This window comes from Phyllostomus discolor, chromosome 1, assembly GCF_004126475.2.
Source record: "Phyllostomus discolor isolate MPI-MPIP mPhyDis1 chromosome 1, mPhyDis1.pri.v3, whole genome shotgun sequence".
Taxonomy (NCBI): Eukaryota; Metazoa; Chordata; class Mammalia; order Chiroptera; family Phyllostomidae; genus Phyllostomus; species Phyllostomus discolor.
In genome coordinates this window covers 27,632,607-27,657,271 of record NC_040903.2, presented here as the reverse complement: position 1 = coordinate 27,657,271, position 24,665 = coordinate 27,632,607, and the positions used below count along the sequence as shown (strand labels likewise).

At 35.8% G+C, this 24,665-nt stretch overlaps 1 protein-coding gene across 1 annotated transcript; it reads left to right on the top strand.

The window, feature by feature from the left end:
- The first annotated feature begins 136 nt into the window (after positions 1-136).
- On the top strand, positions 137-24,665 carry YIPF7 (Yip1 domain family member 7). Its single transcript, XM_036020106.1, has 6 exons — positions 137-228; positions 2,192-2,308; positions 10,468-10,628; positions 16,084-16,229; positions 21,514-21,695; positions 24,356-24,665. The coding sequence occupies exons 2-6, from the start codon at positions 2,193-2,195 to the stop codon at positions 24,516-24,518; spliced, it is 768 nt and encodes a 255-aa protein (XP_035875999.1). The 5' UTR covers positions 137-228; position 2,192; the 3' UTR covers positions 24,519-24,665.

The window sequence follows — 24,665 nt, the reverse complement described above, 5'->3', positions numbered from 1 at the left end:
TGTTTTACTTCATCACATTTTATGTCTCTACACCTTGGTAAACTTGAACAAGTGTTATAAGATACTGTGTTTGGCTCTGGCTTTTGGCAAACTTCTGGCCAGTGTCAGAGTCAAATTTAGAAGCCTATATATAACCAGCAGGTCATCTTTTCACGAACTGATTTGTTATAAATTTCTCAAGTAAAGCAACATTTTTTGGAGGATCTTTTGACACAAAGTAATATAAAGGTATGTGTCTGGTCCTTCTCAAAGAATTTGGCATTTAAAGAAAATATAAGGCTGGGTTATGTAAGGACTCCGATAGTCATATTACATAAAACTTTGTATGTTATGAAAACTTAGTGTAGTTTCCAGTGAAATTGCTCTCTATGCTTTATAATAGCTTTTTAATGGGCTGAGAAAGTTATGCTATTAAATTTTAAATTTTTTAAATTATAAGTTGTTAAAAGATTTAACATTCTCCTAGTGATTTTAGCTTACATAATTTATAGCTACTTTTGTACATATTGCTAATGAAAAAACCTTGATTTATTAAATCAGATGTGTGAGCCATTGCATTTAACTTTAGAAAAGGTTTTTGTATTTTTACAGAACTAAGAAATTTTTTTGTTTGACAATTGTTAGTTGAATATTTCTGATTTCTGATTAATGGGGCTTTTAGAGCTAAGATTATGCAATGTGTTTGAAATATGTTATAAGTAGTGAAATATATTATAACTATGTGGATTACTCCTAGTGATTTTAAAATGTACTCTTTTGAAATACAAAGTTCCTCAAGGAAAAACAAAGATTAGAATGTTGAATTGAATAACCATATCTGTCCAATTGAAAAGATTTTCTACTCTATTCTCTAATTTTTATCCAAAAAGCCACCATTCCATCCTATTAATTTTTTCCCCCAACTCCTCCTCCTCTCTGATATTCCTATTTGTTAGGTCTAACTCAAGATCATGTATTCCCCTCACTCCCCAAAGTGAGTAGAAACCATGCAGAGAGTTCATAGGGAGACAGACTGTTCCCGTAGCGCAGCTGAACCTCCTCCCCCTGACTCGGCCAGAAGGGAGCAGGGAGGCTTTCAGCACACTTGAAAGCTCTGGGAAAAATCAAAATGAAACAGTATTATTATCATCAGCCATTTGCTTTCTGACTTGCAACAAGACCACATATGTATAAATGTAAAAGGTTTAAATGTAAATTATTATGCATAATTCATTAAAATGAGGAACTATCATTGTTTAAAATAAACCTTCTAGATGCCTTCTAGATGTATACCAAGGCCTAAACTTTTTCTCATAAATTGCTGAGGATGAGGTATTTGGGGAAGAATGTTAGTTCTTTCAGGTCAGTTAAAGCCTATCTAGTCGAAGTCACAGTCCCAGTGAGTGAAAACCTCAGAAAAGTTCATTGGAGTTCAAGATGCACGTTTTGTGAAAGACTTTCTAGCATGTATTTCCATATTCCTCCCCCAACACTGAATCTACCCCACCCAAAGAATACTTTGTTCTCTGATAGTAATCGATCCATCATCACATTGTTAATTGATCTGTAAAGAAGTTTTATTGATGGAAACACCTTTTGACTCAGCAATCCCACTGCTGGGATTGATTATACCCTAAGAATCCTGAAACACCAATTCAAAAGAACCTATGCATTCCAACGTTCATAGCAGTAATACAATAGCCAAGTGCTAGAAACTGCCAAAGTGCCCATCGGTTAATGAGTGGATCAAAGAACTGGAATACTATACAATGGAATACTACACGGCAGAAAGAAAGAAGGAACTCCTGCCCTTCATGACAGCATGGGTGGAATTGGAGAGCATTATGCTAAGTAAAATAAGTCAGGAGGTGAAAGACAAATACCATATGATATCACATATAAGTGGAACCTAATCAACAAAACACACAAATGAGCAAAATAGTACCAGAGACATGGAAATAAAGAATAAAATGACAGTAACCATAAGTGAGGGAGGAGGGGGGTAATGGGGGAAAGAAAGGGGAAGAGGCAAGTCAAGGAACGTGAACAGAGGACCCACAGGCACAGGACAATGGAGGGAATTGACTGTGGGAGCTGGGTGTGGGGGGCAGGGCATAGGAAAGGAGAACAACTGTAACTGAACAACAATAATAAAAATGAAGTTTTATTGACTCCCAAACTTCTCAGTGAAAAAAACATTCATATTTTTTAGGATGTCAAACTTGGAACAATTTGACTCTAATTTTTACCAATCTAATTATACCATTGATGATCAAGAGGAGAGTTACAATGGTTCTGATGCCTATGGAAATCTTTATGGGCCTGGAAAGTAAGTACTTTATGTTGAGAATATAAGTAACAATAATATGATAAGGGGTTACAGGTAGGAAGGTTTCCTTGGAGGAAACAAAAGTATATCTTTGTGAAATGCCCAAGAAGAAATGTCAGGAAAGAGCAGGGAAATGAATTCAGTTCTCTAGGAATCCCCTTGATCACCTCAGACCCATTCATAGCTGAATGGTTTGATTTTCTTTTCAAAATATCAATCACTTAACAGGGAGCCTGAATATAGGGACTGCATTTTCTGGGACACTACTCGAAAAACATATTTTATTCAATTTAATAAATATTTGTTGAGCACCTGCTATGTGTCAGAAATAAAAAAAGGACAACTCTAAACCCAAAGATAAAAAAATTCATAATCTTCTACCTCACAATATTTAAGAATCCAGACTGTATAGAGGTGGACAATTAAATATGCCATTATAACTCAGTGTGAAAGAAAACTCTTCAAGGGAAGCAAGATAAATGTATTTCAGACTGTGTTAGGTATTTGAGTTGACAGTTCAACTTGCATTGGAAATTAAAAATAATTAAGAATTTAGTATTCATCCTTCACTAGTGCCCAAAATAGTTCACTTGGAGCGAGAAGAATTTGGTTCAAACTCTGGTTCTTGCATGTGTTCTCTGTGATGTTGGGGCAGATATAACTTGCTTGACTGGTGTCTTAACTGAGAGCTAAGGACGTTAATAACACCCACTTCATGAACTTGTCATGGAGAACACTTGTGGTAATGTGTAGGAAAGTGGGTGTTAAAGTAAAACCGCTGTATAAAAGTTATTTGTTTATGTACTTATAGTTTGCAAATTTACATTGTGTTGCCTAAAGTCACCTAAACTTATTGTATTGGGTTATAGAGTTGTTTCTTTGATGTCTTTTATGGGCCTAGATGAGTGAACTGTGAAGAGGGTCAGACCTTGCAACTTTCATAATAACTAACATTCACTGAGCTGTTACTATGTGTCAGGAACAATTCCGAGCTTTACATATACTAACTCATTGACTCCTCAAATAACCCTGATATAAGTACCACTATTATTATTATTATTAATTATTATTATCATTTAACATTTAAGCATCTCTTTAGTGTCTCTCTAAGCAACATCTGTTCTCAATGATGTTGCTACGGCAGAGTTGCCAAAATACACAGGTGCTAAAGAGTTAGGCTTCTCTCTATTAAAGTGAAAAACAAATCTGATTTAATTAGTCTTAGTAAACATACATATGGTCTCAGACACAAGCAAAATTCACATGTTGAAACCTGTTATTTACTGTATCATTATTCTATTTATACATGATGACCAGGGATGAAGAGAAATGAAGAAAATTTTCTGAAGTCACATAGTTAATAAGAAATGAGGTTAGGATTTTAACCCAAGGTTGTTTGATTAGGCCCATAACTAGAATGGGAATGTGATTTATTGTAAAATCAAGGCATTTTTTTATACTAAAGTTGGTACTATTGACAATAATACTAGTAAAATATGAATAAACTGGAACACCTTGGGCAAACTGGGATGTGTAATCACTGTGTTGCTCCAGAAAGCTTAGGCCAAATAACCACATAACAAACATTTCAAATTTATTAATTCTTGAAGTTTACTTTCCTTAACACAGGTAAGTACCTTGAAAGCTTCAGACGTAGAAAGGACATAGTAAACACAACAGACAATGGGGACTCGTTTGCTCCACCCGTGCCCAGGAACGTTTGGACGCGTTTTCACCAGCCAAGTACTCCTTCCTACCCGTGTAGTCAGAGAGGCGCCACTCACACACACGCCGCTTCCCAGCCCCTCCTTTTGAACCACTGCTCTCCTGATAGGCAAACGTATTGGTCATGTTTTAAAAACTGTAAAAGTTAAATATCTGGAATTTTATCTCATGCATGCCCTTATTCTATATTGTCCTGCATCAGATTACTATAAGAATTTCTTTTTTTAAAGATTTTATTTATTTATTTTTAGAGAGGGAAGGGAGAGAGATAGAGAGAGAGAGAGAGAAACATCAATGTGCGGCTGCTGGTGTACCTGGCCTGCAACCCAGGCATGTGCCCTGACTGGGAATCGAACCTGCGACACTTTGATTCACAGCCCACACTCATTCCACTGAGCTATGCCAGCCGGGGCTAGATTACTATAAGAATTCCTTAAAGTGGAAAACAATCTATGCATCCATCTATCTATCATCTGATTATCAGAGGACAAATTAAAATATTTTTTTAAATATTATTTAAAATGGAGGAAAGGGACAAGGCTGTGTAGAATTGATGCAATCACTGTAGAATCGAAAAACAGAAAAAGAATATTTTATTTCATTGATGATTGATACCTTGAAAGGTCAAGGGGAAAAAAAAAACAAAGAAACAAAGACGTGCTTCCGCTAGAGGGAGTAGTTCCAGCACTGAGGTATTACAGGACAGTAACTCGAAACACCTCATCTACACGGAAAGCTATTGAAAGGGATTTTCAGCTCTGTTCCCTTGTTTCACTGAAAAGAACCAGTCGCCTTGGACTTCTGCTTCTTTTCTCCCTTCTCTGCTCCACACAGGATGAGCAAGAGGGCAGCATCTGTAATCCGTATTTTCAGGCTAACCCTTACTGACATGTCTGATAAGAGGGAGACAGAGCTTTTCCCTTTAAGTAGGAGCTCGTGGATCACAGCCCTCTCCCCCACCCCACCAAGCCCAGTCTCTTCTCTGTTTGATTTTACATATCTGTGTTGCCCAGAAGACGAGAAGACTGAGGGATGGCGGTCGATATAACCAAATGAGGAAAACTCTTGATTATATTGTATCAGGTTGATGGCCTCACCTGCTTAGCAATGAAATCCAAGTCCTGATTTGGATGTGGTAACATTTAAATTCTAACCCACACTGCAGGTCTCGGGAATTAGAAAAGGGCATATTAGCTGTGGTAGTTTTATGAGGTACATAAAACATGGAGTCAGAGCAGTGATTTACTAGTGTACATCAAACAAACTCCAGAGATTTGACCTTTTATTCGTTCAGTGAATAGTTCAATTAAAGTACACCCCGAGTCAAATAATATGCTGATCATCCTGGCAAAAGATATAGGAATCCAGAGGGTAGTTATAATCAATCTCTCTCTCTTAGTGTCGTCTGTCCTCCCCCACAGCCTGCCCCGCTGCTCTAATATATGGGAGCTGTTTTAAAAAGCTTGTTCAGCTCAATGGCATGATAATCTGAAAGATGGTTGGCTGTGCTTACTAAGACATTGAAGATATTTCTATTTTAAAACAAGTTTTCTTATTTTACAATGAAGGAGAAGGAGCTTTCTCATTTGAAAACTACTATCCAGTCATTTGGGTAGTCACCATTTCCATTCACTGGTAGTCAGTTATGCAAGCTATATTTTCCCACTGTATTTCTCCAGTTTTTGAAATGGGATATCTATGCAAGTTATTAAGAGAGAGAAATAGATATTTCTGCAGGAAGGTGACAACTAGAAAACTCCCTTTGCATGTAGAGAATGCATTTGAGTAGGACCTTAACAGACTAATACCGAATCATCTTTTTTTTTTTGAATCCCCAGATGTGATCTTTCTCTAGTCTTTAACCATAGCTGATGGCATGTCAATGACATGGTTACTGTTCACTTGCTAGACCAGCCAGGATTTGGAAATGCTATGCATGCTAACTCCCCCAGCCACAATTCCCTAAGCGACTGCACCATCAAATGGATCCTATATGATATGTTCTAACTGAAGACACTTAGAAAGCCTGGTTTTACTGGCTCAATGGGAGACTTACATAGATAAAATGTTTCTGTGGGTTCAGAATAAATTTTTTTAGCCAACGGCATATTTTGTGTTACAGGTCTGTCATATCATTGTCTTATGCTGTTTCCATTGATGGTATTGCAAATTCTGAAATCCTTTGCTGTCTCAGGTTCCTGGAGGAATACAGTGCCACCTGATTGTATGAAATACACATGTACTTGAGTGGGACTCCAAACGTGGAGACAGACTTACAGTGGATGGGACTGATGATGCTACATGTTTTAGTACTATCTGACTTGTGCTCTGGCTCTCCATAGGACACTAGAGTGAGCTCACCCCCTGAAGGGGCCAGCTGACAAAGGAAGGCAGCTCAGTTGACCATCACTATAGAAGTCCAAACCTACAGTTTAAAAACCTCTAATAAAATATGTAGCTGGTGATTACGTGACGGGATTCAGAAAACTGTGTGCAACAAATAAATCTGCAACCATAGAAATTAGAACGGAGGTCTAACTTCCTTCCAACAGTGACCTCCTACACTTGCATTGGAAGATGAATGTTAAGTCTTGTTGATTCAGAAACAGGTCAAAAATTTTCCCCAGCCAAAGACTATGTATTATCTTAACACAATATCATGCAAAGGAAGACAAGCCTCTGGAGGCTAGTTGGAACAATATAAATCCAGGTCTGGGGAGTGAAAAGAGAAATGTTAAAGGATTGGTGAGCATACAGAGGGTTTTGTATGGGTCAGGTGTGTGGCCACTGCTGTGCGGCTCCGAGACAGAAATCCTGGCATGAGAGTAGTGAAGGTGCTTCTCATAGGAAAACATGGAATGTCTGGGATGTTGTCAGAGTCACTTTGCATATTTCAGGAAAACCAAGAAGGGAGAAAGCTAAAGATGATCAGCACAGAAGAGATACAAATTCTTGGCGTCCTATTAATATTGTTTTCTTTGAGAAAGTGACCGACTGGAAGACAACTCTTATAAATATGGAAGGTGCTCTTCCAGGGTACGTGTAAGATGTTGAGAATACTAAGTCCCAGGAAGGAAAGCGCATACACACACTTGGCTAAAGCTTATTGATCACATTTTGTGTGCCCAACACAGAAATTCTAAGTGCTTTAGTTATTTTAGCTAATTTAATTCACAGCAACTTTATGAGTTCTTTTATTATCCTCATTTTACAGATGAAAGACTGAGGCACCGCATATGAGATAATTTGCCTAACAGTATAAAATTGGAATTTGACTCCAGGCAGTCTGACTCCAAAAGATGTGTTTGCTAACTACTCTACTCGGCTCAGGATAAACCTACCGTTGGGCTATCATTACAGGCAGAAATATAACTCCATGGAGTCAGGAAGCCATGAAGGGGAAATATGACCAAGAGTGTTGCCAGTTTGAAAGGAGAATTTTGTAATCATCTCACAATTGCTTGAAGTGATGGGTATATCAGTTTGACTCATGCAATTGCCTTTAATAGGTTACTAAATTCATAGGCGTGACAGAGCAATTACTAAAGTGTCCAGTCCTATTCCTCCTGAATTTTATTTTTTTGTGAAAGGATAGTATAGGCTTGAAAGACATCACTAAAAATAAGAGAACTCCATTGACCTAGTTACTTAGATTTGGAACCATCTAGTTAAAAGGGACAGCACTAGAAGCATGGGACTAGGTGCCAGTTCAAGATATATGGTAAAAATGCTGGCTGTTCAGAGTCATTTTTCAGAAAAGAGCCTAAAACACAGGACTTGGGTATTTGCAGAGTTTTCAGGTGGGAGTGTAGATAAATAGTGTGATTATTTTGGTATTGCTTACGCTTTTCTTCATTGAGATACAGTGTTAATCACCGTAGTCAACATGTATAAAGTCAAAGTTATAAAAAAGAGAAAACTTTAATTTAGACTCTGATAAAAAATAACCCTGGTAATTATTATAGAAAAAGTGTTTTGAGTTTTCCTTTAGAGGAAAAATTTTAAAATTTTACTTCTTAAATGAGGGTGGGGAATTTTTAAATTATGCTTCCATTGTAATAAGGTCAGCAGAGGCCAAACTCCTGATGAATGTGTTTTGTTGGAAGAAGTATCAGAGAAACAGGAGAAAGAGAAAGGGATAGGATTTGCCTGGCCCTGGGCAATTTTTTTTCCTGTAAAAATGTATTTTGCTCTTGGCAGGGTTAGGGTGAGTCCCATATGAAATCCCCTCATTGACAGAGATTGCTTTGTCTGGAGTAATTGTGAAAGTTGTTTCCTCAAGCCTGGTATTAGTACCTGGGCATGGGTTTTGGTGAGGCCAGACAATATGTCAAAGAAATAGTATTGTTTAGACACTGGTCCATTACATCATCTCCATTTGCCCCTTTCATTCTTCTAGAAATAGTTACATTAAAAAAAATACATATCTAGGGAAAGCTTTATCATTCAATGATCCATTTGCTTCCTTAATTTTAGTTGTTTCTACCAGCATTTTTGATGGTGGGCCTACTTTGTTGGAAAAAAAAGATTAGAAATTTGCCACATGAAAGATACCATAATCATCGTGTGCTGTGGGACAGTGATTTTCCATCTTTTTCATCTTATGGCACACATAAACTAATTACTAAATTTCTGCAGCACACCCAGAATTATATTTTTTGCTGACCTTACAAAATACCGTAATTTGCAGTGTATAATGCACACTTTTTTGCCCAAATTTTTGAGGGAAAAATAAGGATGTGCATTACACAAAAGAGTAGTACTAATTCTATATCTATATGAATGTTTTTAAATCTTTTATTTATGCTTACATGTTAAAAGTGTAACTCTGGATAGCAATAACAATATCCTTATGTTCAAAAATAAATGCTCAAATTTCTTTATAATACAAAAAACAAGTATCTAAATAATTAATAAATAAAAAGTTAATTCAAGAATTAAAACCAAAATTTTTTTTCCTTGAAAGTTTGGGCCAAAAATGTGGGTGTGCATTATACACTGAAAAATACAGTTAATAGGTATAATTTTGATTCATTCACATTGGACAGTTATTGTTGTGTTAGCTGTTGTTTGTTTGTTTGTTTGTTTGTTTTGACTGCCTAAAGGAAAAGAGGCCAGTACCTCTGACTACATAGTCAGGTATTGCACATTTTAAATTTTCCTGTGGCTCAGCAGTTGAAAAATCACTGCTGTGGAGAATTCAAGAAGTATTGCACCAGGTTCCTGCCCTTAATGAACTTGTGGCCGAGTTAGTGAATGATTAAATGTTATATGTCTTTCTATCTCATAGCTTTATTTTTCAAAAGAGGTTATTTTCTCTGTCAGGCTTACTCATATAAGGGAAGGTGATATGTTATTCTTAGATTTCATATTAAGATTAATGTTGGAAGGAAAGTATGAAAAGCCATTTTTTAAATATTGTAAGACAAAGAGACCATAAAGGGCTACAAAGTTCAGAATGCTGGACTGTATTTTTGGCTTAGTTTAGTCTAAAAGCTTTGATGGAAGAAACTTAACACACCTTAGTAAGGGCAACTCCTTATATTTCTTCCCCCTCCTTCAGGAAAAAAACAATTACAAAAGACCAAATAACCTCACACACTCTCTTTTTCCTTTCTCTAACCTTTGCAAAAAAAATTATTTAATAAGATTGTTGTTTTCCAGCTTCCTCTCACTAACAATAAAATAAAAAACAAACAAAAGCAGGGTTAAGGAAGTATCATGTAGGGCAAGGCACATGTTAGGACAACCTAAATAGCTTACTTCAAAAGAGGAACACTAAAACCCACTATCAAATACTTTTGGTTAGGTACTCAGAGATTATCTGATTGGCAATAATTGTTTGGGAATTGCCAGAGCTAGAAAGTCTATTTCTTCTTGGACAATTGTCAGTTCATGTATTTATTTTTTCCTATGAACTGATTATACTATTAAAATTGTGGTTTTTGCCTTCCTGCTTCCACACATTTATAAGGACTGTCCTATTCGGTGGTTGCCCCTGGAAATCAGTGGGGAAACAGCATGTGTAAGAAGCAGTTCAGAGTCTGGCACCTGCAGTGCTGTGTGATCCTGGGCAAGCCATTCACTCTTTGTGACCCTCTATTTTATTCCGTAAAGTGACACTAAAATTACAGCTTTTCCATTGCTGAGTTTAATTACATGAGCAAATGTGAGAAAAGGTGTCCAGCATATTATACATAATCAATAGCTTTAGTGGATAAGGATCAGTCTTCCAGAAGTCTTTTCATGACCAGTTACTTCATTTTTTTTTAACTAAAGTTAAACTTTAAGCAAGTTATTTTTTCGTGATTAAATGGCCATAAAACATAGGATAGTTCATGAAAGAAAAATTATGGTTTCTTTCCTTGATTTGCCTTGATTTATCATGATATGCCTTGCTCGGATGTGTAAACACCAGCTTTTCCTTCCTCTAGCCCACAAACCAGCGAGCAGCCTCAGCCCGCCTTTGCCCCCCCGGAGACGCTCAAGTCAGCGGGGTACACTGGACAGTTTTTTCAACCAGCATCCACCTCGGATTATTATTCACAGTCTCCTTACATCGACAGTTTTGACGAAGAGCCTCCTTTGCTAGAAGATAAGTTAAGGAAGTGCTATTGGTGTGTGTACAGCTCGAGAGTAATAGCACTTCATGTGTGCTGACAGCATGCCGCGTACCGTGTTTCTCGTGTGACTGTTCCACGTGTAAACACGTCTGCCAGTTCAAGACACTCACACCGGTGGAAGTCTGTCGCATGTCTGTGTGGGGGCAACTGGAAGTAGGTACCTGCTATTGCTGTGCTATCGCTGCCGTTGTTAAATGTTTCCTCACTGTTTCTTCAGTTTGAACAACAGTGGAGGCATCTTTTCAAAAGTGTTCGCATCAAAGTAACCACCCTTGCAATCCCAGTTAATGAAACTACTTTATTATTTTTTTAATGAGACTACTTTTATAACAGCCTATTTTATTTTCTGCTCTATTTTCCTGGAAGCAAAAGATGTAGTTTCTGAACTTACTATTGTTCATTTGTTATTATGAAGACAGTCCTGGCTCATATGGGCCCGCTAACCTCAGCTAGGCATGGCTGCATGAGGAGGAATATGACTTCCGAAAGTAGCACGACTGGTTACAAGGAAACCCAGAGACCCGTGCAGCTGGAGATCCTGGGGGATTTCAGGGGTGTCTGTCTGTCTGTCTGTCTCTCATATATATATTATGTTGATGTTTATATCTCTCATTAGCATCAACAGGATGCTTTAAGTATAGGAGCTTTGAAAACTAAGTAAGACAAGAGAGCCACCGAGAAATACTCATGGGTTGACGGCTCCAAATCCTTTATTTGTTGTCAAGTGAAAAGGGATAGGTTAAAAATTCCCAATATTTTACATCAAAAGATCTTTATTTGCCTTATAGCCAGGCAACTGGCATTAAAATATTCTTTCTTTGCCTTAAAAATTAAGAAAGTTGAAAGATTTAAACCATTCAGTAAAGCACAGAAAATTATAGTAGATTTTTTGACTCATTTAAAGCCAGTTAAGTTTTCAATTGTTTTTGCTTAACCAGTTCATTCTATTTTGCCTCTGTGATTAATAATCAACACATGAAATTTACATGCTATTCTCATTAAACATTTTCCTTGTCTCAAACAGTGTCTTTATTGTTAAAAACTGACAATTGTTGAATTATAAAAGTAATCAATGTTCAGTATGGAAATTTGGAAAATAATAGAAAAACATGAATAAAAATAGAAATTTTATCTGAGACATAACCTCCATTAACAATTTGATGTGTTTTTAAGATTTTATTCTGTTTTTCTATGTGTGTATATATATACATGAAGTTATGTATCTTTGTAGTTTCATTATATCATGAGCATTTCTATACATAGTCTTTAAAATCATTAAATATTATTTGAAAACATGATGTACAATACGCTCTATGCATTATGCTAAGTGAAATAAGTCAGAGAAAGACAAATACTATGTGATACCACTCCATGTGGAACCCTAAAAAACAAAATAAATGAAAAAGGAGAAAACGTGATATGGAATGGATTCATAATACTTTATTACACAGAAATGCCATAATTTAAATTTATCTGAAAGTGTTTTTAAAATGTTTTAATTGTTGTCCAATAACAGTTGTCTCCACTTTTCCCCCGTTGCTCTCCCCTGCCCTGCACCCCACCCCCACATTCAATCCTTGTCCTTTTTTTTTTTTTAATAAAATGTGATAGTTTGGCAAACTTCACAGTAAAGAACTTTGACCTGTACCATCGAGCCTGTCTTTGGGGTGGATCCATACAGCGGGATTACCGGTCAACGGGCACATACACCGCCCCGCAAATCCAGGGAAACCGTTTCCTGCTACATATACCTCAGTAGTAGAATGTCGGGTGTTTTCGTTAATTTGACCAGCACAAAGGCACAAATTAATGCTTTGCATTTCTTGGTTACTAGAAAAGACAGACATTTTGCATGCTTGTTGACTTTTTACTTCTATCTGCTTTTCATGTTCTTTGACAGAAACATGATTTTCTTTGTTTATTTTTAGAGATATTTACAAAGTAAAGATATTAACTATTTTCTGGAATATGTATTCAAACATGTTTTCCTAGATTGTGTTTGCCATCTAATTTATTTATGGGACATTAGGGAATATAGACATTTTAATATTTATGTTTTCAATTCCACAATATTTTCCTTGATAACTTTTATTTCCAATTGCTCTTCTGTTTAGAATATATTTCTCAAACTCTAGATGCTGCCTATATCCTCTTATAGATTGTTAAATTACCTTTGGTTTTGCATTTAAAGTTTGGAATCATTGAACATTGGGTTAGTATGCGAAGTAGGGATTTAACCATGTTTTCTTTAAAAATTAACCATGTTTTTGTAACATTTATTGAAGATAATTCTTTCTTTTTTACTTAACTAAAATGACTTTATTGTGGTCTACTAAACTGTAATACATCTGCCCCTAATGTCTCTTTAAGTTTGAACTGAAACCATACTAGATTTTCCCTCACTTTATACAGCTCAAAGAAAATTTCTCAATTATTATTTTTTTCCTTTGGGATTATCCCCACCAAAAATGTACAGTATATTAGAAGACAGAGAACTTAACATAATTTTGCATTTGGAATCTATGAAATTTCCAAGCTCTGATCTAAAACGCTCTTCAGGCTGGAGAACTTTGTGAGTCTCAGGCTTCATCTCTACAACAGGTGTGAAAAAGCCATAGGCAGAATTTCTACAATAAAGTGATATATGGCATTTTCTAGCTTTTATTTACTGTACACTAAAATGACCCCTAGAATCATGAATCTACAATAATTAACATACCCTGCACAAAAACATGCTCTTTGAAGCTGTGCTTGTTTATTCCTTAAATACTTTGTTGTCTAAAAGACTTGTTTGGGCCTAGGCTGGTGTGGCTCAGTGTATTTTGTGCTGGCCTGCAAACCAAAGAGTCACTGGTTCGATTCCCAGTTGGGGCACATGTCTGGGTTGTGGGCTAGGTCCCCAGTAGGGGGCACACAAGCAGCAACCACCCATTGATGTTTCCCTCTCTCTCTCCCTCCCTTACCCTCTCTCTAAAAATAAATAAATAAAATCTTAAAAAAAAAAGACTTGTTTGGTTTTATGTAAGAATAACTTTTGCTATTTTCATGATGTATGATCAATATGTTAACAAATACACTTTGAAGAATAACAGTCAATTTAAGTCTATCAAACTAGAAAAATTACTGTGATATTTGGTATTCATATTTGTGGCATAGCCTGATGTTTATATTCAAAAGGCCAATGACACAATTCACATAGAAAATAGATATGTTAACTGATCATATAGGATTTATATCACATACTTTACTACCACTAGATGACAGTAAAACAATATTGTATTCAAATATTTGAATACAAATATTTGTATTCAAGTTTCAAGCAATTTTATTTTCTTTTATTTTTCATAATAAGGTTTTATATTACATTATCTATTAATAAATACTTACAATATCATTTGCATAACTTTTAATAAATTTGAAAATAAAATACAGGGTCCGGCAAAAGTAGGTTTACAGTTGCTCATATGGAAAATAATGCAATAATTAATAAATTGTAGTATAATGATAAGCTGTATTTCACAAACTCTCATCTGTAAACCTAATTTTCCCCACCCTGGATTATGGTAATGTATTTTGGGAGAAAACGCATATCTTAAGAAAATATATGGTAAGTCTTATTATGTTCATTCACTGTTTCATGACTCAATGTTAAAGCATGTGCAGAAGTTCATTGTACCATCAAATAAATTTTTGAAATCAGTAATAATGTCTCATAAAGTATTTTTCATCTCAATTTCTTCAGTAATGCTCTTTTTGAGAAAAAGATACTTTAAATTAAAGGCCATTTTATGTGGAAAATACTGAAAACATTAGCATGAACGCATAAAGTGACAATAAAGTTTGAAAGCAATGTAAGTCTCATGTAGAATTAATTTCACTACAGTACTTCTAAATTTTCTGAAGTCTGCTATTTTAAAAATTGCATTCGACATTCTAACCTTATTTTAAGCTTGGTGAACTACTCATATTCTCCAAAATGTATGTTCATTAAGAAATATAAAATAGTTGCAACCTGGATGTTATAATAGCTTGTTTGCTCACAATTAATTGAAACAGCTGATTTTTTTTCCTTTTCAAGCTTGGAATAGCAGTCGTCAATCTGGGTGTAAAATGAGTGAAAGAATATGCTTTCCATCCTAATTCAGACCAACCTCTGCCTGACCTTCTGAAAGATGTCTAGGTCCCTGGTAAAGCAGGGCCTCTTGTGTCAATGCGATGATTAAAAGTCCATCCAGTCTTCTGCATATAGAATGTCAGCTTTGCAAGTTATTTTGGTGGTATGAGCCGTTGTAAAAGAAGTTGAACTGTACTCTGTATCTGACCAGAGTAACTAAATCCTAAGAAGGGAAGTTGAAAGCCACAGTCAGGAGATTGAAGGACACCATGCTTCACATGGGAAAATTGGGCTCAATTAAAAAAATACAACCATTATCAGATTAGATGCATATTGACTTGATTGAAAGCATGTTTTTTGATTTTTGTTTTTTTGTAGGGGTTGGAGTGGAGTGGTTGTATCCTTTTACCAACCACTTCCTATTTTGCCCACCCTTAGCCCCTGGCAACAACTTTTCTATTCTATTTCTATGAGTTTGACTATATATTTTTTAAGCTTTTAGATTCAATGTATTATTTGTACCATATAGTACTTTTCTTTCCTGGCTTATTTCACTTCACATAATGCCCTCAAGGTCCAACCATGTTATTGCAAATGGCAGGATATTTTATTCTACCTCCATCATTCATAAAAAGGAACATATTCTCACATTCAAAAATTTAATCTTTAAATACACACATTCAACCACATAGAGTATTCAACTTATTAAAATATGCATGCACATCATGATTACTTTCGCTTGCCAGAAAGCCCATCTCCTTTTCTCCTCTGCAGCACTCCGGGCAATCAGCATAGAATTGCTCTTCTCCTGAAGCCGTGTGAAAGTATAATCCACGATCTGGGATGCATGCTCTCGCATTAGATGTTTCTGCTAGGTGAAAATTTATGCTGTGTTTGATATGATGATATTTTGACAGTGTTATCAATAGAAGTGCAGGGAATGGAAATGTCTAAACAGGCAATAGGATGGGACTTTGGGTCTGTTAGCTACTATTTTATTTTATTTATTTTTTTACTGTAGATCATCCATTTCCCAATTTTCAGCTAGATTTTAAGCTTGCATTTGTTACATACATCACAGATATTTTTCCCTATAGAATTTTTTGTCTAAAATATATTTTGGCTCATTGTGAATACAAATGTATATTTATTTACTTATTTATGGTTTACATTTTTACATACAATTTTAGATTATGAAGGTACAACAATCAGACTAAAGCACTAAGTAAACTAACTATATATTAAATTAAATAATATTACTGATTTTAATTTTTCTATATTTATATTGCTTCTTTTCCCCCCTGTTTTTGCAGAACTTGGAATTAATTTTGATCACATCTGGCAAAAAACCTTGACAGTGTTAAACCCACTGAAGCCAGCAGATGGCAGCATTATGAATGAAACCGACTTAGCAGGGCCCATCCTGTTCTGTGTCGCCCTGGGAGCCACCCTGCTTCTGGTAATGGACAGCAGCATCAGATTTTAATGTGTCCTTTCCAATGTCATTTTTGCAGAGCTCTTTGTAAATAGAGAAGGCAGTGTGTCACTTTATACAGTGAAATTTGTCTGTTTAATTTATAACTACATTTTTTGGTGGGGGTGGGAGGAGAGACATATTTAATAGAACTAGAAGTAACAAAAGAGAAACTGCCAAGCAACATTATCAACAAAGCAGAAAATCAGTTATGTCTTTCTTGTTATTAAAAAAGGCTGTCAATCTGAGATCGTTGAAGGAGCACATGGATTTGGGAAATACAAGGCTCCAATTTTCTTTCTTGCTTCCTGTGAAATTTGTGTTATGGCACTGGAGAAATTCTTTTTCTTTGTTCATCATTTTCTTTGCTGGGGTGTATCTCTAGAGTGTTCCTAAGGTCCTGTGATGTATGAGATGGGTTTCCTTGTTTCCTTCTGGTTAGGCTACTACGGGTAAATTAAGTTGCATCGATAACCTATGATTTGTTTATTCAATCAATATATTTCCCTTGTTATTTTATGTTTATGCTTTTTATGAGGACATTTTTTTTCTCCTGACTTTACCATTTTCCTTGTGGAAAATATACAGAACCTCTTTCACCCTTGATATGTGGGAGTAATGATATTAAAAGACACCTCAAATATTAAAATGCACATATTTCCTCCCAAATTGATATATTAATTAAGTTTAGATAACATCCTAGCTCATAGTTTTGAAAAGTGTTTCACTTTTTAAAAAATGGAAGAAATGAGAATAAGTCTATTATTTCACACCAAGAAGGGATGATAAAACACTAAAAACAGAGCATTAAAAATATGATTGAGCTAGTCTGAAAAATACAGTTTTATTAAGGCACAAAGTGATCCTTAATAAGGCAGAAAAATAATATTAGAAATTAAATATTTTAGGCCTTTTTTACTTGATCCTCTTACAGCTACTTCCCACAATTGTTTTTTCTCCAATGTAGTCACAGTTTTTAAAAGTAGCTTTAACATGTTATTTACAATGAAATAAATTTTCAATTTTTATTTATTGACTACTCAATACAAGTATCAAAACACTGACAGCAATCTAGTGTCTGCTTGACAATGCGGTCAACAATCACAGTGTATCTGTACAATAGTATTTGGTAGTGGCGTTTTATTTCCTCCTCTGAACTACAGCAAATACGAATACTCTGTAAATCAAACAGCGTATCAACCAGAGTTTTAATTTAGTCTCTAACTTCCCTTCTGTCTTTGTCACAGTAATTTGATAATCTTAGATTAAGCTGCTAAGTAAAAATGTGTCAATTAATCAAATAGTCAGAAACAATCAATTTAATATATTAACTCATCTTTCTTTTTCAAGTAATTTGCAATATAACAGCTGTTTGTTTTTCTGTAGAAATACTCTCATCGCCACCCTTTAAAGGAGAGTATTAATATCATTAAGATCTTTCTAGGGTATACAATTTTAGCCAGGGCTATTTAAATATTCTCTGTTTTGACTTAAGCACAAACCGACTTAGGCAAAGAACTCAACTACCCCTAACTTTGTTTTAAGGTGTGATCTTGAATCTTTTGTTTGCTGTTTCTAGGGCTTTATTTCTTAAATCTGAAGACAAAAATTGTTTATTAAAGGGCTACTTCAGCTGTCTTTCAGTTCTGAAATTATGGGGACTATTTGAAAAGGATATTTTTGAAACTATTTAGGAAAACATTATCACTATATTTTTTGGACCATAAGACATACTTAGGTTTTAGAGGAGGAAAATAGAGAAAAATTTTGAAGCAAAAAATGTGATAAAATATTTAATAACATAAATAACATAGTATTTCACCATTGTAAATGTAAACAGAACTCAAGAGCAGCATTAACAACCATTATTCCTCCCAAATTGTGGGGGGGGGAGGTGTCTTGTAGTTGAAAAAAATATGGTACTTCATTTTTTTACCATAATTATATGGTTACTTCAAAATTTATTCTGATAGATGTAAAGCAATCAGGACCAAAGCAAACAAAGTGGAAGTCAGTGAAGTCAGGTTTAACTCAGAATCCATTTGAAGTTAAGTTAACCCTGCCCTGTGTATCTCAAATTAAAACATAAAGCAAAACAGAGACAGACTCATAGATGGAGAACAAATGACAGCTAGTGGGGGGAAGTGGAGGGGGGAAGGATTGAGCAAAAAGGAAAAGGGACTCATGGACACGGACAACAGTGTGGTGATTGCTGGGCGGGGGAGAGTATAATGGGACTAAATGGTAATACAAAAACACAATAAACATTAAATTAAAAAAACATAAAGGATGATTTTATGCGCTGGTATATCCATGTGCTAGCAAAAGCAAAAGTAGACACAGAAACAATGTCCCAATCTGTTCATTGTCTCTGGAGACAGATGATTCACAGTCACATGCTCATCACTTTTCCCATTTGTGTTGGCACGAGGCACAGTGCCTTTCAGTGGGCTGTGAACTCACGTTCACAGTGGGCTTTCTTCATGTTCAAGGCCAACCTAAACGCACAGCTTCACACACTTAACACAGGTTTAATTTTACTTATTATTTCTCTCAAAATTACATTAATTCCAAATGCAGTAAGACAACTGGTTTTATTTGTTCATTTGTTTGTTTGTCTATTAATTTATTATGGCAGGAAGAGCATGATCTGAAAAGGGATATACATGTTCAATATAGAAGCATAATCACATGAATAAGTATTTCGTATAAAGATTTAGTAATGAAGGTGGTACAGGGTGAATTCTGAAAATGTTGAGGTTAAAAAAATGGAACTTTTCATATTTTCTTCTTTTTAAAAAAATTATATATGTTTCAGGGGTACAACATTATAATTTGACATCTGTATACACTACTAAGTGATCACCCCCAAAAGTCTAGTTACTATCACCATACAATTGACATCCTTCAACCCTTTAGTCCATCCCCAATCCTCTGCCTTGCTGGCAACTCAGATCTGTGATCTCTTCTCTGTAGGTATTTAGAAAAAAGGAACACTTAATTTTTTTTTCATTTTTCAAGTCCTTCTTACAATTTGAAACAAATTAAAAAGTGGCAGTGGTTCTTGCCAAGTGGAGTTGAACTCTAAATTGAATAAAGTAACAAGAGAAAATGATGAAGAAAAATGCCAATAACTGACCTGGAAAGAGACAAAAATATTTTTTCTACCAAATTAGCAACCATTTTTCTTTACTGTTTCACCCCTTACCTACTCCACCCTCTTCACAAAACTTCTTGGGACAAGGAAGGGCCAACTATGTGTCCTTTAGGTGTAGGGAAGTTACTTTTTACCATCACAGGCATCACTATCTCAGAATTATCACATTCGGTTCAAATAGTACATAAAATATTTTTCTAATACATACAAGTGATTTGAAGTGTCACTATTTTCCAAGCGGAACAAACTCACCCAATGATGCAGGGCAAAACTGATGTGTTTTTCTTTTAGCATATCCATTAACATTATTAGTGTTATTTCACAAAATACCCGTAAGAATGCAGAAGATATTCAGTAGGAACTTGTTATTGCTAATGCAGAAGAGGATTCTGCCAGCATAGCCCAGGGACACTTTGTGAAAGAACTTGGTAGTGACTAACTTCCTTAACTGCAGAGGAAGAAGAGATGAAAATAGCTGAACAATTTTGAACGTTAAAATATCCATAACATTCTCCATTACCCTTCATTAACCACAAAATAAATATCCTTCTGTTCTCTGAGGCACAGGGATTTCATGGATAACAGCTATGGAGAGGAAAAAAAATGACAGCTGAAAAGCTCCCTTTCTGAATCAATTTTCCAGATCCTTCACTGTTTTTGCATAGCTCCCATGAGAACCACAGTTAGCTTATCCGGCCTTTATCTAGAATTTCTAATCAGATCAATGTAAATATAAAAACTAAATTCATTCTTTACTGGAGCTTTGGCATCCTCTGGTAGCCAATATTAAAATAGCCTCTGTGGAATTAATAGTAAATTGGGACTTTCCCTAGATGAGTTTAATAGAGATATTTAGTGAAAAGTGGCTATTTTTATAAGTTCTCAGAAGATCAGTGGTATATCCTGAACACCACTGAATTCCTCTAACAGTACCTCTTCTATGATTCATTACCAGGTAGTCCATATAAATCAGCTTTTCATAAGGTGTGTCCAGTTAAACTGGCAATAGGCATTATGAAAACAAAATCGATGGTCAAATGAGTTTGGGATATGCTGGGTTATTAAAGGTTAAATGAGTTCCTTTATTTTGGGACTTGTTAGAGCTCCTATAGATGTTAAGGACCTAAATTTTAGAGCCAAATTGCCTTGGTTCAAAGCCAAGCTCCACCAATTGGCATTATTTTATTTTGGGGAAAGTTACTTAAACTTTCTGTCTCTCAATTTCCTTCTGTGTAAATTGGCAAAATAATGGTACTTATCTCATAGGATCGTTGCATGGATTAAATAAGTTATAAGTGTTAAATGATTATAATAGGTCCTAACATAGTAAATTCTATAGATGTTTGCTTATTTTTTTATTATTTTTTCTTTTTCACATTTTTTATTGTTGTTCAAGTACAGTTGTCTCCATTTTCCTTCCTCCATTTCCCCCACCCCAGCCATCCCCACTTCCCACCCTTGATCCCACCCCCAGCTTTGGTTTTGTCCCTGTGTCCTTCATACATGTTCCTGAAAACCCTTCCCCTGGGTGTTTGCTAATATTGCTAATGTGCCTTGTATATCTCCAAGATTAAATTGGAATTTTTTTCATTAATTGATTCATTTATTTAATTATTTGACAAATATGAAGAGAAAATATATTCTTACCTATGCCTTGTATCTCGACTAGGCCATCTGTGATAAAATATTTTCTGTAGCATGCTTGTGCCATCCCCAGTAGAGTCGGGGGTGTTCGTTTTCAGGAGCTGAATTCATATTATAGCCAATATTTTTCCTGATAATTGTGAGTAATACAAAGAAATGGGAGAAAATACGGACAAGTGTAATTGAACAACAATAAAATAATTTAATGAAAAAAAAAAAAGGACACATAGAGAAAGCCAAAAGTGGTAGGATGAAGGCTGGGGCAGGGGGGAGTGGTGGGGATGAAGTGGAGACAACTGTACTTGACCAACAACAAAAAAATAAAACATATAAGTCCGCAATTAAAAAAAAAATAAATGGAACAGCACTGAGCTGACTGATTCTAAAATGCTCTCTGATTTGCTGACAATCTGATTTTTCCCTTGATGTTTTCCGTGTGTTCAGAACGTTTTCTTCTCATTGTTTCAGGCAGGAAAAGTGCAGTTTGGTTACCTCTACGGCATGAGTGCCATCGGCTGCCTGGGGATTTACATCTTACTAAACTTGATGAGCTCTTCTGGGGTGACCTATGGCTGCGTGGCGAGTGTGCTGGGTTACTGCCTGCTGCCCATGGTCATCCTGTCCAGCTGTGCCGTCTTCTTTTCGCTGCAGTAAGTGTTCGCTAATCCTGCCCGCCGCCCCCCGCCCCATTCGCAGTCACCACCCAGGCTCACCACACCGGTCCAACAGTTAACCTCTTTCTGGTCATTTTGGGAGTGGACTTGGTGAATCCAATGACTATTAAAAGCTATAGGCAGATTCAGGAAAAAAGGTCAGTTTTGGCTAAGGTGCTGTTTCTCTTTTAATAATTTAAAAAATGGATACAACCAAGTAATCTTTAAAACTGGTAGTTTGTAAGTTGTCACATTCTTTACTATGAACTATTGTCATGGGCAATAGAACAAGTAAAGAAAATTCGCTTGTTTGATTTCCGAAGAGCGAGTGCGTGGTGAACACTGACTAATCGCCTCAGCTCCCAGGCACTCCGTCTTCCAGGCTGGAAGCAACCGTGCGTCCTCAGCTGAGCTCCACGCGGTGCAGAATTCCCAGGAACCCTGATGAGGATATGAACGCCAGAGAATATTATGGCATATACGCTCACTCAAGAATTTCCTTTTCTTTATTGCTTCCTGAGCAGTTAGTGTTTGCAATTCAAAACTATTAGTAAGAATGCATTAGATAAGTTTCTGTCAGGCACTCTCCTGGGGCATCTGGATTCACAACCACTTTGATTGGGGAGACCAAGCAATTAAATCCTCCTTTGTCACTTGTCATGTTCTAAACCCAATTAGAAATAAACATTTGCCATCCGTGCTCATTACTCCACATCCTGATGAGACAGCATTTGCATTTTTTTTCTTGGATGATACACATTTCAAGTTATTAACCCTACACTGGATAAGGTATTCTATAAAGAGTTGGCCAAAGCCGAGTTAGACATTTTAGAAAATCCTTTAATATTCTTCTTTAGATATACTCTTATAGAATATTTTTCATGGTGTTAGTGAAAATAACTTTGTTGTAAATGTTTTTAAAATATGGCCTTATTTTTACAGTAATATCCTTAAAAATAACTCAGAGCAAATTCTTACTAGCAAGTACCCTCGACACTTAAAATAGAGGAACAAGAGAGAAAATGCATACTTTGAATTTATACATACAAAGTGAGTTGTAAATATATGTAATGAGTTCCATCCATGGACAAATTCCACCTTTTTGCATATTGAATTCTTTAGTGGGCAAGGTGTCCCAGGTACTATGTTGTTTGGTATAAACATTTGAGAAGTGAGTGTAGAGTTCAGCTCTAGAACTTCTATTTTGTCAAATGCCTTTGCCAAAGAATACTATAATGATTTACCATTTTTAAATTCTAAATTTGAAAACTTATTTCCAGCAAAATTGAGGTTTAGGACATTTCAAATGACTCCAGATTATTGGGGGAAGTAATTAAAAACTAAGGTCCTTGGATTTTGAGAATTGTCAGCAGTACAGACATTTTTTATTAGATTTTTATTCTGAAATTATGAAAGATGATTTAGAAGTCCTTTTAATTCCATTAAAGGGAAATGCACAAACTGACCTCTAAGACTGAAAGTGTTCTTTCAGCCATTTATTATTGTTTTGTTCAAATTAATCATATGTAATTTTACATTCTTGTTCACAAAAGCCTGCAAATTAAATTACTCTAGAAATTATCCCTAGTAATATTAACTAGATCAATGAATATAATATTTATTAGAATATTTTAAAATATTTTGATTTAATTATGAGCTATTACTACAGTTTTGCTCTTGTTTGCCTTTGGTTCAGTTATTAAAGTAGATAGACCTGTCATTCTCACAAATAATAAACTCAGTTTTCAACTTCAGAATCAGCCAGGATCAGGTGAGGCAGTGCAGTTTGGTGGTGAAAATGAGCATGTGCCAGCAGTTAGGAGATTTTGATCTAATGCCCATTTTACTATGCAGGTTTTGCTAAGGCACTTCGTTGCTTTAATGGCAGGGACTAGCTAAACCGACAATCCCTTCTAGGTCTTATGTCTTATTTTCCTAAAGAATGCACTTGGCTTTGCACATGAGAAGAGAAATCCACTGGTTACCACCCACACCTCCCTTTTTATGTCCAAGGTAGACTTAACTACCTTATTTTCCCATTTCTTCTTAAAGGAACAATTACTCCATGGTTATTCTTAAAGATACCAATCTGAACAAAAAGTTCACACATCCATATTAATTCTAAAGAATCCACACATCCATGTTAAAGGGGTCTTCAGTGATGGAGTGGAAAGCAACACATACACGTGCGTCCCTGTTCCATGTGCTCTCTACTCAAGCTGTGTCAGGCTTTGCTCTCTCAGACTGAAACCCAGGCAGTGGAGTGGGGAACAGTGGCGACCCGGCTCCCTCCTGAAGTACAAGTCCAGGGACCTTTCTGCTCATGCTGTGGGCCCATTTAGGAAGAAAAGGCCAGGGAAAGAAATCTGTAGCTGTAAAGAAAGCTTGTAAACACAGTTTATATAAAAGAATTTCAAGAGTTGTGATTTGAATATCGACATATGAGAATTGACACAAGTGAATTCTTCAGTTTCTGTTAATTCAAGTTCTACTGAAATAGCCTCTGATAGTGAATTTAACTTAAATATTTTCTAAGTGGCCAAGGCCTTTGAGTTCATATGGTTCCTCAGCCTTATTTTCCAAATGGGGAAAGTAGTTATACATATTGCGCTTTTTCTCTTGATGTAAGGTAATCATCTCTTTTGTCTTTGCTATAGAGACACAATTGGAACAGTATTGGCACTGGTCATCATCAGCTGGTGTAGTCTCTCAGCTTCCAAAATCTTCATTTCGGCCTTGGACATGGAGGGACAACAGCTTCTCATTGCCTACCCGTGTGCCTTACTTTATGGACTTTTTGCCCTCCTAACAGTTTTCTGAAGAGCATTTGAGATGGCATTATGAAATTTTATTTATTTGCTGTTCAGATTATTTGGGAAATCTATTACCATTCAAATTTGGAGATATGATTTCTGTTTTATTGCTTTGAGAGAATAATAAGCAGAAAAAGTATCACTTAAGGATGAT

Excerpts from the sequence above, each read along its gene's own strand:
- YIPF7 (XM_036020106.1), top strand. The coding sequence starts at position 2,193 with ATGTCAAACTTGGAACAATTTGACTCTAATTTTTACCAATCTAATTAT. Across the intron at positions 16,230-21,513 it reads TGGGAGCCACCCTGCTTCTG|GCAGGAAAAGTGCAGTTTGG; the intron begins GTAATGGACAGC and ends TCATTGTTTCAG. Across the intron at positions 21,696-24,355 it reads GCCGTCTTCTTTTCGCTGCA|AGACACAATTGGAACAGTAT; the intron begins GTAAGTGTTCGC and ends TCTTTGCTATAG.